Raw genomic sequence first — 14,009 nt, 5'->3', positions numbered from 1 at the left:
CATTTTGGACTTGGTTTAAAGTTAGAAAGCTTTATCGCAAAGCTAAAACTATTTTTGTCTTTGCAGTGAGGTGGATATTTTTATTTTGTGGGTTTTTGTCCCCCAACTGTTTAAATTTACTATAAACATGGAAAAACATAACCCATCAGTGAGGGTGCTTAATCAGAAAACATGTTCCCTTAATTGCATGCATAAGGATTTTTAACATGCTGCTTTATCCATCCTTAGGCTCCTTGTAGCCATCTCTACTACTGACGGCTGCTGTACGCTGGGTTACAGGAGCTGTAGCAGGGTCCTTGCCCCATTGTGTACCTCACCCTGTGGTGTGCATTTACTGGTTCACCGTTACAGCTGACACCCAGAGCTATTCTCACTGAAAGAGATGCCTGTTTAGTCAATTTATGTGAATTCTGTATGTAGTGGTATTCATCTTGCTGTAGTTATTTCCTGTTATTTCTGACTTGGTCACTTATTTCCCCTTTAGTTTTGAGCAAGGAAAAAAAAAAGATCATAAAAAAACACGACTCATACAAAAATGCAATTATAGTAGTTAAAATATGTCTAATTAATTACAGTGAATGTTTAGATTTCAGGATGTCTATGTGGAAAGGTTTGTGGTTTAACTGGAAGAAGGCAATAGAGAAGACAATGCTTTAAACGTTGTATTGCAAAAAAAAAGTTCTTGATGAGAAAACCACAGGGCCTGGAGTGCTGTGTATTAGACATCTAAGATGGATAGGGCAAGGCAAAACATAGAAAAGAAAGAAATATCCAAAAGGAGGAATGAATATTGAGAGACAAGTAGCTTAAAAATGACAGGCACCTACCTAGCTTTTGTGGCTGTTTAGAGGAAGAGAAGGTGTTTGCTTTCGGTTGGAAATTTTCTTTGAGTGCTGCTGTGGTTGCAATAATTAATTTATGGTAAAATTGCCATGAGCACAAGCATGTTCTAAGGATTCATCCCACTGTTCAGGCAAGGTGGGTTGTTTTTTTTCTCGTTTGGTTGAGGTTTGTTGTTGCTTTTCTTTTTTTTTTTTTTTTTTAAGCTTAGAGCAACTCTATATTTAAGAAAAACCATAAATATATTGAAGGAAAACCATAAATAAGAAGAGAGAGCTGGCAGTGAGTTTCGTAGGAAAAAATATCTTGGTTGTATTTTAAAAATTGGTATTTTGTATGATTTTCTATTATATGAAGCAAAAGCTCATGCTACTTGTGAAAGTAAAGTTAGTCTTTGAATTTTGTAACATGTCAAGCTAGGCAAGAAAACCATCTTTAGGAAACCATTCCACAAACAGTATGTTGGCGTGCAGATTTGGACACTTGTCATTGCTTCTATGGGCATGAACAGGATTTTTAACTCGTGTAAGGGGAATTGGGCTTTGGCTTAAATCAAATACGTTTTCCAGAATTTAAAGCACTTATATGAAAATATAAATCCTTTGCTCTCAGGCAGATGCATGCAATGTCTGAGGATGGCACTTAGTGATTTCTTTGACTTTAAAATACTATTGATTAAACAAAGAATAGGATATCTTTAATCTGCTTTTTATTTCCTATGTTTTCATTTTTAAGTCCTTGAAGGTGAGTTCTGAAAAATTGGGACAGTTTCAGTAAAGAGCCATGAGTATGATTAAAATCTTAGGGAATGTTGTGGAAAATCTGAAGGAGCTCAGCTTTTGTTTAAAAGATGGTGTGTGGGTGACTTGGTTGGAGACTGTGGTGTTGCAACGGACGTAAAGATGTAACTGGTTTCAGTGACCAGACAGATTCTTGTCTGAAGCAGGGTGCAAATTGTAAAGGTACGTAGCATTAGAGTAATTTATCAGTGGTTGTGGTGACTGCATTGGAAACACTTAAAGACAAATTTGATCTTTTTGAAGAAGTGGCTAATTCATTGCAGAAAAGCTTGTGTTTCATATCAGGTATTTAAGAAACGTGTAGACATGGCACTTCAGGGCACGCTCTAGTGGCCAAGATTGTTGGTTTTTGGTTTGTGTCTGTTTGTGGGTGGGGTGGTGTGTGGTTGTGGGTGTTTGTTTTGGTTTGGTTTTGGTGTTCTGGGATTTTTTGGTGTTCTGGGATTTTTTGGTGTGTTGTGTTTTTTGTTTTTTTTTTTTTTTTTTTTGTTGGTTGGACACGATGATCTCAAAGGTCCCATCCAACCAAAAATATTCTGTGATTCTGTGATCAGTTAGGAAGCCAGATTGTTTATCACTGTAATCCCTTCTGATTTTATAATCTGTGGAAAAAAAAATGTATGATATTTTGAAGTTGCTTTCCACCTTTTTTTTTTTCTGTAAAATGATAGCATTGTTCGGGTGAGCATTGGGAGGTCAGCTAGTACAGCTTCCTGCTCGGAGCAGGACCAGCACTGAGTCGGGACCAACTTGCTTAGGGAATTGTCTGGTCAGCCTTGCAAATCTCTGAGGACAGAGGTCCAACAACCCCTCTGGGTCCCTGTTCTGGTGCTTGGGCTATCTTAATGGAGAAAATGCTGCTTCCTCAGGTCAAGTCAAAATCTCCCCAGCCGTGCTCATGGTCCTCCCTGCCAGTTGATCAATGCCTGTCTTGTACTGGGGACCAAACCCGGGTGCAGTACTCTGCGTGCTGTAGCGAGTGCCAAGTAAAGGGGATTAATCATTTCCCTTGCCCTCCTACCTACACTTCTGGTAATACAACCTGGTACGCTGCAAAGCTTCCTTGCTATTTTTATCCTATAGCTTTTTGGTTTTTTTTCAGCAGTTTATTTTAGACTCTTTCCTCTGAGCAGTGCAATTGCAAAAATATGTGGTTCTCTGTTGAGGTTTATAGGCCATAGTTTAAGAGCTATTGCTGTTAGAATTTGGCCTGAACGTTACCAGGTTGTCCAAAAAGCAAACTTTATCAAGTGAAGCTTTTCTTTGAGGAAGGTATAAATGAACAAGAGAATTATCTTCTGGAAGCCTGTGGTCTGTTGTAATTTAACCATTAAAAGTGGAATCCATGAGATTGGAATTGTTCAGCCACAGATGACGTTACCTGTGCTGAATAACTAAACTCTGAGATGTTGCCTGCTCAGTTCTCTAACAAGCACAGGAGAAAATTCATGTGAAAGTGTGAACTGAGGGGAGAAAAAAAGGAGAAACAAAATGAAAAGTATGCTAAACTCTACTGTGTTTTGATACTTAAATTAAAGGGTAATTAAACAATGTGATTGCTTTCATGCATCTTTTCAGGTAAAAGATACCAGTCTTGTTAAAACTTTTTCAGAACATTTTTTTCTTTCGTTCTTTGATTTAATGCAACAGATTGGCAGGATTGACCAGGATGTGCCATCCCACCTCCTGTCCCACAGATGCAGCTGTCTTGGGTGCTGACTTACATCCTCGTCCTGGCTCAGCCTTGGTCTGCTGCTCATGAATTTTGCCTCCAGCTTGTGTTTTTCCTTCCCAAATTAAAGATCTCATATGTCGTTAGAAACGGGCAGGGTGTGGGAGATACTGTCAGTTGAAGAGGTGAGAGGGAGGGAGGGGGAAGCCAAAATGAAGATTTTGATGAGAGTGGTCGCTGGAAGAAATTGGCATGAGAGAGAGAGACAATGGAGGAGGAAGGGGCAGTAAGGATTTGTGTGCATCTGCCTGGGCTTTCCTGTAGTGACCTTGCTGGGCCATCACTGGTCTATCTATCTGCTGATGTTGGTGCTCCTGAGATTAATGTTCAACATTGGTTTTTTGGGGGTGAAACGTTAGCTGTTTATTAGTATCTTTAAACCTCCCCAAAGCAGGTGGTTAGACATGGCTCGCTAATTATTTTTGTTATTTAATTATTTCCTGCTCTTGTAATGCCATTTCCCAATTACATTCCTCTCCTATTTACCAGCTGCAGTTTTAATACAGTCCTTGGTTGTACCAGTGACCCTTTTGCTTGGCCAACCTCCATCTTTCTGTCCTGTTTTCCGTCAGCTGTCATTGCTACAAAACAGTACAACATTTTCTGAACTTCCACCCTCTTTTTAACAGTTGAGTTCAGGGTTGGGTTAGGGTTGCTGGATCACATTTGCACAGGGCCAGGAAGAGTTTTTTTTTTTTTTTTTTTTTTCAGAAACATGGGGCTATTTATTTTTAAAACAGTCACAGAATTAATTTAGAGGAAGAAAACTTTCAGCTTGGAGTTAACCAGGGCCTCGTATAGCAACAGATAGAGCTGGGCTTGCTGCAGGCGCTTTCAGATGATGTCATCTAGCAACTGTCTGTATTTTCAGCTCCAGAAGTTACTTCCTTGTGCACATTTGTTGTCTGCAAGTTTTCCCCCCTCCCGACCACCTACTTCTTGCACTGGTCTCGTCGCAGCTTCACCGCAGCCTCTGGTTTCTTTCCTTCCTCTTCTCTAGCCCCTTTTCCTTTCTTTGTCTTTGCAGTTGGCAAGTTGCAGTTTATGCTTGGCCAAAAGGGGCCACAATAGAAGCTAAAACTGTGTTAGATCAAATTCTTAGTTTTTTAGTACTTAAAACAAAGCAAAAATAGTCATTGGAGGCTAAAAGACCCTGCCTGCCTGACAGGAGAGAATCCACCATGTAAATGATGTGCACGTACTATAATCACAGATCATGCTGGTTTGTGCACACTGTATATAATACACTCTGCTCCTAAAGCTGTGTCTGTCACTCAGTAGCTGGTGGTGGATTTTCGCAGGTAAGTGTGTTACTGCAGGACGTTATTGAAGTTCGGATGTTTTCCAGAATACTAAAGAGTTACCGGATTAACTGTCATGGGTAAATTTAATTCTGTGTTTCCAAACAGCTGAGTGTCTGGATATTTATCCTAAACTTTTAATACTGTTATAAGGTTAAAAAAATAATTATCCAAGAAACATGAAATATCCAGTATTTTTCCCCACAAGAACAAATTAGAATAAAATTTACAGTACACAGAACTGTATTGGCTGCCAGTTTGGTAATCAGGAAAGTCAGGACACCAATATTATTTTATCCTCTGAGCTAATTGGCTGAAAGAAGGTGTTTGTTTACAGACCAGCTTGTGAGTTGAATTCATCTATTACATGAGATGAATTTTCATGCCTATCAGAAACATCATACAGTATTTTAATGCTTTATTACAAGTTGTAGAGGTGTCTTTGCTTTAATGTTTAGATACTCTATTCCCTATCTGTGGTTTTTTTTTCTTGTGTTTCTCATCCTCGACAAATATTTAGATTCAGGCTATTTTTTTCTTAGGTTTCTGTGCTAGAGTCTTGTTTCTAATACGCACAGAGTGGTACTAGGTTGAGAAAGTATAGAAAGAGCAGATTTGTAACTATTGGGTTTTTTTAAAAAACAAATCAAAACCCCAAAAAACACCAAACTGATTTTGCTAGCTAAATTTTTGAACTTACACCAAATTTGATCTTCCCCGCGAATATAAAGCAACTTAGGGTGGTGCATCATTGCTTCCTGCAAATTCAGTGTGATTTGAAAGCTCTGAAACTTTAAGTAGAATATATCTCTGTGTCTTAGATATCTGTGAAAAACCTTGATCTAGATGGCAAAGTTTATAACTTGGCAAAGTTATAAACACCTAAACATGGGTATAGAAAATACTGAATAAACTTTTTTTTTTTTGGATGGTTGAAGCCAGGGAACTGTGCAATAGGAATTTCTCTGTTTCCTGCTACCTGTGATTTTGTTTTGCTCGCTTCTTCAAGTGGTGTGACAGCAAGATCTGTTCAGTTAATGTACCATTCTCTTAAGCATTCTGTGAATGCTTGAAAACTTAAGTCTCATGGCAAAATGGAACATGGGTTGGACCTTCTGTTATTCCTGTAGAAGCAATATTAAAAAAAGGTAATCCTGAGTGGTGTGAAGACAAAGATGACATCAGGTTATGAACTTAGTTCCATACTGAGAAACTTCAATGGCTAAACATGTGGTGCCTTCTATGTTATTTTCAAGTTTTGTGTGTAACAGCAGTGTGGATGATAAGAAAAATCCCAAATACTACAAGGCTGACAGTAAAATCAAGAACAGCATTCCAGTATGAAATACTGAAACTGAGTTTTCCAACCTTTGGCCATAGTCTCTAAGCTAATCTTTGCAGAAGAGGAGGAAGGGGTGAGGGCAAAGCAAATCCGCAGTGGTAAGGTTTTCCGCTTTCTCAAGGCCGATGGTGACTTGCAAATGATGTACAGAAAATAACTGTATTTTTTTCATCTGGATCCTACAGTGACATCTGATACAGTCTGTACTGGAGCAGCTCACATCTGCACAGTGAAGAGTCCAGTTTTTGTCTTGTGCTGCAGTAGCATCAGCAAAAGTCTGAGATTGTGAGCTCAAGTTTATACTTTTCCTGTCTAAATAGTAGTGTGAGCTCTGGGCTCAGACCTAGGGACAGATCTGAAAATAGAAGAGGGAAAAATATTAGGTAAAGGTTAGAAGAGAAGATGGTGGCTGCTCTGCCAGGGCACTGTTGGCATTGTGACTCTCAACTGGAAAAGTCAGGTCATACTGGTTTGAGCCAAGATTTCTGCATCATCAGTCTCAGAAAACACTTGTCACAATAACGTAAGCAGAGGGGCTAAGGCACCTTGAGTTACATAGCGCTGGTCACAAAACAGGAGCGTGCACACCAGCATTCTTCTGTAAATTCACAGTTTGACTTAGGCTTTGGCCACTGTTTGTGTGCTTACGTTACAAGCTCGTATGCAGGCTTTTATTCTTGTGATAAGTTCCATGTAATTCAAGGTGCCTTGTCCCTTCATGAAGGCTTCAGGGCTTGTGCAGTAGCAAGTTGCTATATATAACTTGGTTCCTGTAATTTCTCACTGCTTTGGATACCGTGTTATCAAGGTGCTATTTTTGGTTTTGTACTTATTTTTCTATAGGGTGGTAATGATTCATCCTCCATCAGTAATCTGTTTTTTGAAGTCTCTTCTTTAATTTTAATTTAAGCATTGATTTCTTAATGCTTAAAGTGTTTTTCTTCAATGTGTGGGAAAAAATGTTTAATTCATTCACTAATTTTATCATTTCTATTTGTAGGAGAGGTCTCCTCACAATTTACATGGCCAATCAAGTAAGTAGTCCTTTATTTCAAGAATAAAGATATGTAGGATCCACTGGAAATATGTCTTGTTTAAAATTGATGCTGAGATTCATTGCCTTTTTAATGCTTCCAAGATTTTCCTTTTTCCTTAGGAATTATGTGTTATTAGGTAAATAAAATTATCTTAAGAGCAAGTTGTGACTGTAGGTCTTTTGGAAGTAGCTGTAAAACGGAGGCTGAAATGTATTTCATTATGCTGTACTCAAAATTTCGTGTATCGTAGCCCCAGGAAAATGGGTAGTTTTATTTATCCCCTCCATAGTAGAATGGCATCTGGTATTTTTAATGATCATTATTTTGCAGATGATCAATTCAACACTGTATACTTTAGTTTTGTAATTAAATGTTTCTCAAAGTCATGTCAAATATTGCACATGCAAATATTTTTACCACATGGTTGTATAGATATAAAATTTTTTGTGTCATATTCCCTGTAATCTCATTTAAATACAAAGCAGTAGTGAATTTATCTAAATTACATTTACGCATTAACTTTTTTTAAATATGTAATGCTTCCGTTACGTGATCATACTCCTTTAGAACTGTTTTTATTATGCCAAAAGAATTATCTGCGGTTTTTGTGAAGTTTGAGTTGCATAAAGAATCATGGAAACTACAAAAAAGGAAACAACTGAAAGGTTGTGTTCCAGCCTACTGTGCTGGGGCCTCAGCGGAGTTGTGCAAGTGTAGAACTCTGATAATGATGAGCAGATTCATGAGTAAAAGCAATGAGACAAAGGCGATGTGTTGCAGACAGACTCGAGCGATAAAATTGATACCTTCTCTTCCATCCTTGTGAGGTCATTGCTGGTGACTCTTGTAATTCTGAAGATTTTGGGAGGGGGGCCTTTGGAAGGAGGTGACATCATCTGTTTGCTCACAGGTCAATATTCTGGAAACTCTGTATACACGTTTGCTGAACCCATTACAGGCTTCTCTCTCAAATTCTGGTGTTTTAACAATTAGGCAGAAATTGTTTCTTGGGTTATTCTGTATTCAGGTTCTGCCTGTCATTATGGACAGGCTCATGAGTGGAGCTTACAGGCTTCAGAAGGGAAGAAATTAATTCTTGTCATTAATTTTATTATTGTCAAGTACCACTTTAACTTTTATAGCTGCTTGACTTGGATGGTTCATACAGTATCCTTTAGGATTCCTTTTCTTTGTAAATTTTTTTTCCTAATTTGAAAAGGTGAAAAATCCCTTTCTTGATATTTAATTAATTAGGTGTTCAGACCCTCAATAATGTGTGGGAACAAGGTTGGATTTCTACAAGGGTATGTTAGCCTTGAAAGGTTTGAATTCAAAAGGGCTCCTCATTCAGGAAACACAGGTTATAAAAGTGGCGGTAATTACTGGGACTTACCTTCAAGAGAAGGGTGAAATAGGTGTGCTTAAATAGCAGCACCTCCGAGAATCCCAATTCTGAGAAAGCTATCATCGCGTTCGCAGCTCTAAAGCTGCCATGCCACACGCTTCACATCATGTTGTGCGGTGTTAGAAGGGAACAGTCACCTGATGCAGTTACATTTTATTGATGCCGTTCAGTGCGATGAATATTCTCTTCAGCGTAATGGTTTATCTCAATCACAAATCTTTGGTGAGCTCAGGGCTACCAGGGTTTGCTTCATAAACTGCCCTTGATCGTGACATACCTTGTTAGCAAACTGTGTAATCACTGTAAATGTTTCCTTATTTGTCTTGCTTGGCTTTGGTTTAGAATTTTATATGCTTTGATAAGATTCACTTAGAAATTTACTAAGCCTTTAAAACATTTATTTCTGTCATCTTTAGATTGCAGCATGCCCCGTTCTGAAAGCTGGCAAATTGTAATCATTAGTGATGGCAGCTAGATTGTGAAATACACTGCATTTCTTGCATTCTGTAAAACTAGTGTCAGGACCTATTAAGATATTCATTGAACTAAATGTATTCCTTTGTTTTGTTTTACGTTTTTGCTAAACTAGGTTTTGCAGCCTGAGCAATAATAATTGAGGCTTTTTGTGTGATTCTTCATGTGTGCCTTTGCCTGGTTAGACAGACAGGAGGTAATTCTAATTAGGTTTATTGGTTATTACAAGCAATTATCATCACTGCAGTGAATTTTTATAACCATATTAGGGCTTTTCAATCAGAAAGTTTTACTTCTATTGTCCTGTTGGCAATGTGTGACAATTTGTCCTCAGAGATGAATTTACTTGATGAAAAGGGGAAAGGTGTCTTAAACTCTTCATGCACGGCTGCTGTTTCTCAGTTCAGTGAGTGAAATGCAGTAGAACATGAAAGGCAGTGGGTCTGAGGACTGTTGTTCTAAAGGTGACATTTTTATTGATTTCTGATTGGGAGCTACTAGAAACATGTGAATAAGTGTCCTGGCTAATTTTAAATAAGTCAGTGATTATAGGTTTATGGGAAGTTGAACTTCCCAGTTGCATTTCCTTGCTGCTTACACAGATTAAAAATAAGCTGTTTAGGTTATATATGCTCTATGGAAAAATCGAATAAAAATGCTTTCTTAGGCTAGCTTTCTGCTAAATTGAAGCTATGCAACAATGCACATTGGGGCTTGGATTCTCTCTCTTTTTTTTTTTTTTTCTCTTAAGATAAGAACTAGAAATAAGTATAGGAGTGAAAGATCTGTAGTTTTAATTTTGATATGCAGTCTGAAATCAGCTTCTGAGCTTCTTACTGGAAGTCAGTCAAAGTTTTAAGAAGTCAATTAATATGGTTGAGCTCTGTAATTGTTGAACACGTGGGTTTGGGAAATTTTAACTAGTTAACAGTGTGAGAGCTGATGTTTCTGTAGTAGCCCGGAGCACAGCAGCAGTAGTCAGTACTGTGGACCACACAGGAGCATGGAGCCTTTCAAGTTCTATCTTGGATTGCACATCTTCAAAGTCAAGAAATTTCTAGGATCGTAAGAGATGCATTAGTAGCGAACGTATAAGATGATCCTTCATGGATAATTTGAGATCAAAAGGAACCCCAAGACTCCAACAAAAGAAGGAAAGTGAAATGTAATGTCTTCAGTTATTTTTATCTGGAAAAGTAGATGATATTAATGACTGCCCATGAGTAAGACGTGTAGCTCTTACGTTTCAAAACAGTTGCGGCATACTTCATTGTGAATAGCTCAGCAGTCGAATTACTGCTTTTAAGTTGAAGAAACAGTGTCTTTGGATTAGGAATTAGTTTGTTTTGTTTGTAATACATAAAATAGGCTGCCTTCAATATGCAAGATAGGAAGAGACTAATTGGAATAGGGCCAATTTGATATAAAACTTCTGAGAAACAAAAATTTAGGAAAAGTAATATGTTGTAATTGAAATGTTACACCAAAGAGGCAGTAATGCTAGCGTATGTGGAACTACAAAATATGTTTTTTTTTCCTTTATCAGAAAAAAAAATTGAAGTTTCTTTACATGCTACGCTTGAATTTCAAACTGTGCATCACTATATCAAAGGCTTCTAGTGTATGGTGTTGTACTTACAAATTTGGAAATGTTAATATTAACAGATTGCTCTTGAGGGTCACGGGTTAAACGATGTAAAGCTCAAGTATAAGATAAGGCAGCTGGATGGATAAGGCAGAGTGATACTGTTGAGGACTGGAAGGAAGAGGTGTAGGGATCTGACCCGGCCATAGAGAGAGCATAAGGGAGTGGGAAGGTATAAATTTGAAAAATAAGACAAGAAAGATAGGAAGAAAAGGAGGCAGAGAGGTACAATCTAAAGATGACACATGAGAATTTGTTTTGGCAAGAGACGTGAAGGCACTGGAGCTGGGCTGATGTAATGGGAATTAGTTGGTGGGGGTGTTACAGGTATAACGAGTGGAAGAAAGATGAGAAAACACAGAGTCTATTCTAGTTAAAGCAGTGAGCAGATGATAAAGAAAATGATATGGTTGTGGGGAAAGGAAAGGATGAATTTTGTTGCAACCAATATGAAGAGAAACTTAGCAAGAGCCAGAAAGAGAGAGAGAGGATATTATTAAAGTCCTGGGTATGGGAGTCGGAGAAATTGGTGTCAGCAATTGCATCTGGAAGAAGTTTACACAGAAATGTGACAATCTCATATTTTATTTATCGCTTTGCCATCAGTGAATCTGTAATTTTTGAAGTATTGTACATAGGTCTGTACATACACAGAGGAAGAGATGCTGTTTTAAAGTAAGAAATATACAGCCGTGCTTGTCTGAAAGCAAAGTGTGGGAGGAAGGGTACGTAGAACCATAGAATGGTTAGAGTTGGAAGGGACCTTAAAGATCATCAAGTTCCAATCCCCCTGCCATGGGCAGGGACACCTCCACTAGAACAGGTTGCTCAAAGCCCCATCCAGCTTTGAACACTTCCAGGGATGGGGCATTCACAACTTCTTCCCAGATGCAGTGCAACATGGTGATTGTACATTAAAGACCGATGATAAAGAAGAGAAATGTTGAGAGGACAGACAAGACTGTAAGAAGAGTGCAGTAAAGGAAGACCTTCAAAATTTTCTACATCCAAACTTGTGATGTTTTTTGGAAAACCTCTGAGAGCTGCTATAACCATGTTCACTTAAGCAGCCCCTCCTTGTGCTTCCTTTCAGACATACCAACTCCCCCCTTCCTATAGCTGCTATTTCAGAGATACTTTTTCATTATATTTCGGTTGCGAAATAGTTAAAGCTACTAAAAAACGCCGTTCCCATTAAACAGATACTGAACCAAACAAGTTGATCAAAGGCATGCCAGTGGGTGATGCTCTGCTTCTGTATATGATAGAGCACAAGCAATATAGCTGAGCACTTTTAAACTAGTCCAAGCAGTTTCGCAGTTGAATTGTTTTTCAGTTCATAGATAGACCAAATGTGGGTTCATTTTGGCTGTACCTTTGTGTATTCCAACTAGTCAGTGTGAAGACTGTGTGTAAGTTGTCCTCTTAAAGCTTGAAATATTTGGTTTAGGAGCATGCAAAAATGCTTCAGCATTCAGCACACACTGAAAAAGAAATCCCTCAGGATCTCATGGAGAAATGAGTATCCAGTGCTCTTCTGTCAGCTTTAACTCCAGATATTTGTATGGTTTATTTACAGGATGGAAGTCATAGTGATTCAAAATATCACTAAGTCTTCATGCTTTGCAATATTTAAAAAAAAAAAAAAGTAATCAAAGCCGTTAGTCTAATTTAAGATATATGGCACATGCCAGGCAGCAAAGTAGATACCAAGCTTGACAGAGATATGGCACATTATAAAACATGGTTTGAATGTTGGAGGCCAAGGGCCTTCCAATATCACTTTCCATATACACTAAATTTGTTGTTATTGTTTCATGCTTTGTGGGGGAGATACGTGGAGGAATGAAAGAAAGAGGAGGGAAACTTGCTGTGGCAAGAGAAAAAGCAACAACAGAAATGCACTTTTAAGCTGTGCTTTTGCTGATCCTGTGGTTTTAAGTTTTTGTTAAAGGCCAATGGGTAATATTGTTAAGGAGGGTACTTGCACACAAGAAGTGCTCGGACACAGCATTCCTGAGTGATTTTTCTCACCAGCTTATCGAGTGCTTTCTGTACAAAATTGCCAACATGTCTGAGTTGTTACGGGTGTTTCAAGAAATACCTTGTGCCAGTTGCAATTAAATGTGGGAGGATACTATGAATAATACAGGCTGAAGATGGGGGTTTTTTGAGTAATGTGCTGTTTGACTATAAAATCATGTTTCTGTCATTTGCATAACTTGAAACTCTGAGAAATTATCACCTAGTGCTGTTATATGCCATAAAACATTGTGTACCATTTCAGAAATAAAATAAAAAAAAATAAAAGAAGTTCTTGATTGTTACTTCTTCATTGATAATTCTGTGAAATAATAGGTATTTAACATGGCCCATTTGTTTTGGCAAACCATTATATTTGGTTACACAGTTTATTTATTGTAACACGCGAAAATGTTTTCTGTTTAAACTCACTGAACTGACATTTTGTAAACAAGGCGCCACTGCCTCCTTTTCTTCTCCATTGGGAACAATTCAGTTTTAGTCAAAAGATGGAGGCAATCCAGAATGAAGAAGGGCTGATGGAGATATTTTAAAGTTTTTAGAAGCTCTGGGTTTTAGTTAAATGGATTTGACTGCTCCTCCCTTTTCTTTTTGGATAATTAAAATTTCATTGTGTGCTTTCATGTGATTCTTAGTATTAACATTATATAAGGACCGCTAGGATCAGGGAACACTTTATTCTTTTAGTGTATTAGCTGAGATAGGAGTATTGGGAATTTTTCTTTGTTTTCTAAGATTTCAGAAGTAATCTCTGTAACTGAAAGTGCATCAAATATAGGCTTGAGATGCTTGTGTTTCAGGATGCTAGCTGTCCTCCTGCCACCATCTCTTCCTTGCTTTGTCACTGTATCTACACCCCTTTTCTGGGGTGACAGTGGCTTTGGTTATGGCAGCAGCTGTCAGGGACCATTTATATTTATTTTCTAATGGTGTCCAGGGTAGATACTCCTTTCATTCCTTGCAGTGTCAACTTTTGAGCCTATGGAGTGTCAGTTGAAGCAAACCCATTGCTTGGTTCCTTCTTGCAGGTCTACTTTGTTCTTAGAATAGTAAGTCTTCTTATTTTCTCTGTTTTATGTTGCTGTTGGAACAGCACAAGTGCTTTGATATTTGGTTTAGATTGGATCTTAGGAAAAATTTCTTCACTGAAAGGGTTGTCAGGCATTGGAACAGGCTGCCCAGGGAAGTGGTTTGAGTCGTCATCCCTGGAGATATTTAAAAGATGGACAGACGTGGCACTTAGGGACACGGTTTAGTGGTGGACTTGGCAGTATTATGTTAATGGTTGGGCTTGATGGATCTTAAGGGTCTTTTCCAAGCTAAATGATTCTGTGATATTCTACTTCTGACCCGTGGTTAACTTAGAGGGAAATATTCCTGTTTGAAGCTC

The 14,009-nt window shown here is 38.2% G+C and overlaps 1 protein-coding gene across 2 annotated transcripts in view; it reads left to right on the top strand.

Annotated features, from left to right (window-relative positions):
• The window catches only part of TMEM135 (transmembrane protein 135), a 186,409-nt gene that overhangs the window by 35,463 nt on the left and 136,937 nt on the right, over positions 1–14,009 (top strand). For both annotated transcript variants that reach the window (XM_074148217.1, XM_074148225.1), the window contains exon 4: positions 7,016–7,049. In XM_074148217.1, coding sequence (XP_074004318.1) covers positions 7,016–7,049 — 34 coding nt within the window. The remainder of the gene's footprint in view (positions 1–7,015; positions 7,050–14,009) is intronic.

The sequence above is a fragment of the Numenius arquata genome, chromosome 1 (assembly GCF_964106895.1).
Source record: "Numenius arquata chromosome 1, bNumArq3.hap1.1, whole genome shotgun sequence".
In the NCBI taxonomy this organism is placed as follows: domain Eukaryota; kingdom Metazoa; phylum Chordata; class Aves; order Charadriiformes; family Scolopacidae; genus Numenius; species Numenius arquata.
The sequence above is the reverse complement of the archived record's forward strand: the minus strand, read 5'-3'. Positions and strand labels throughout refer to the sequence as shown.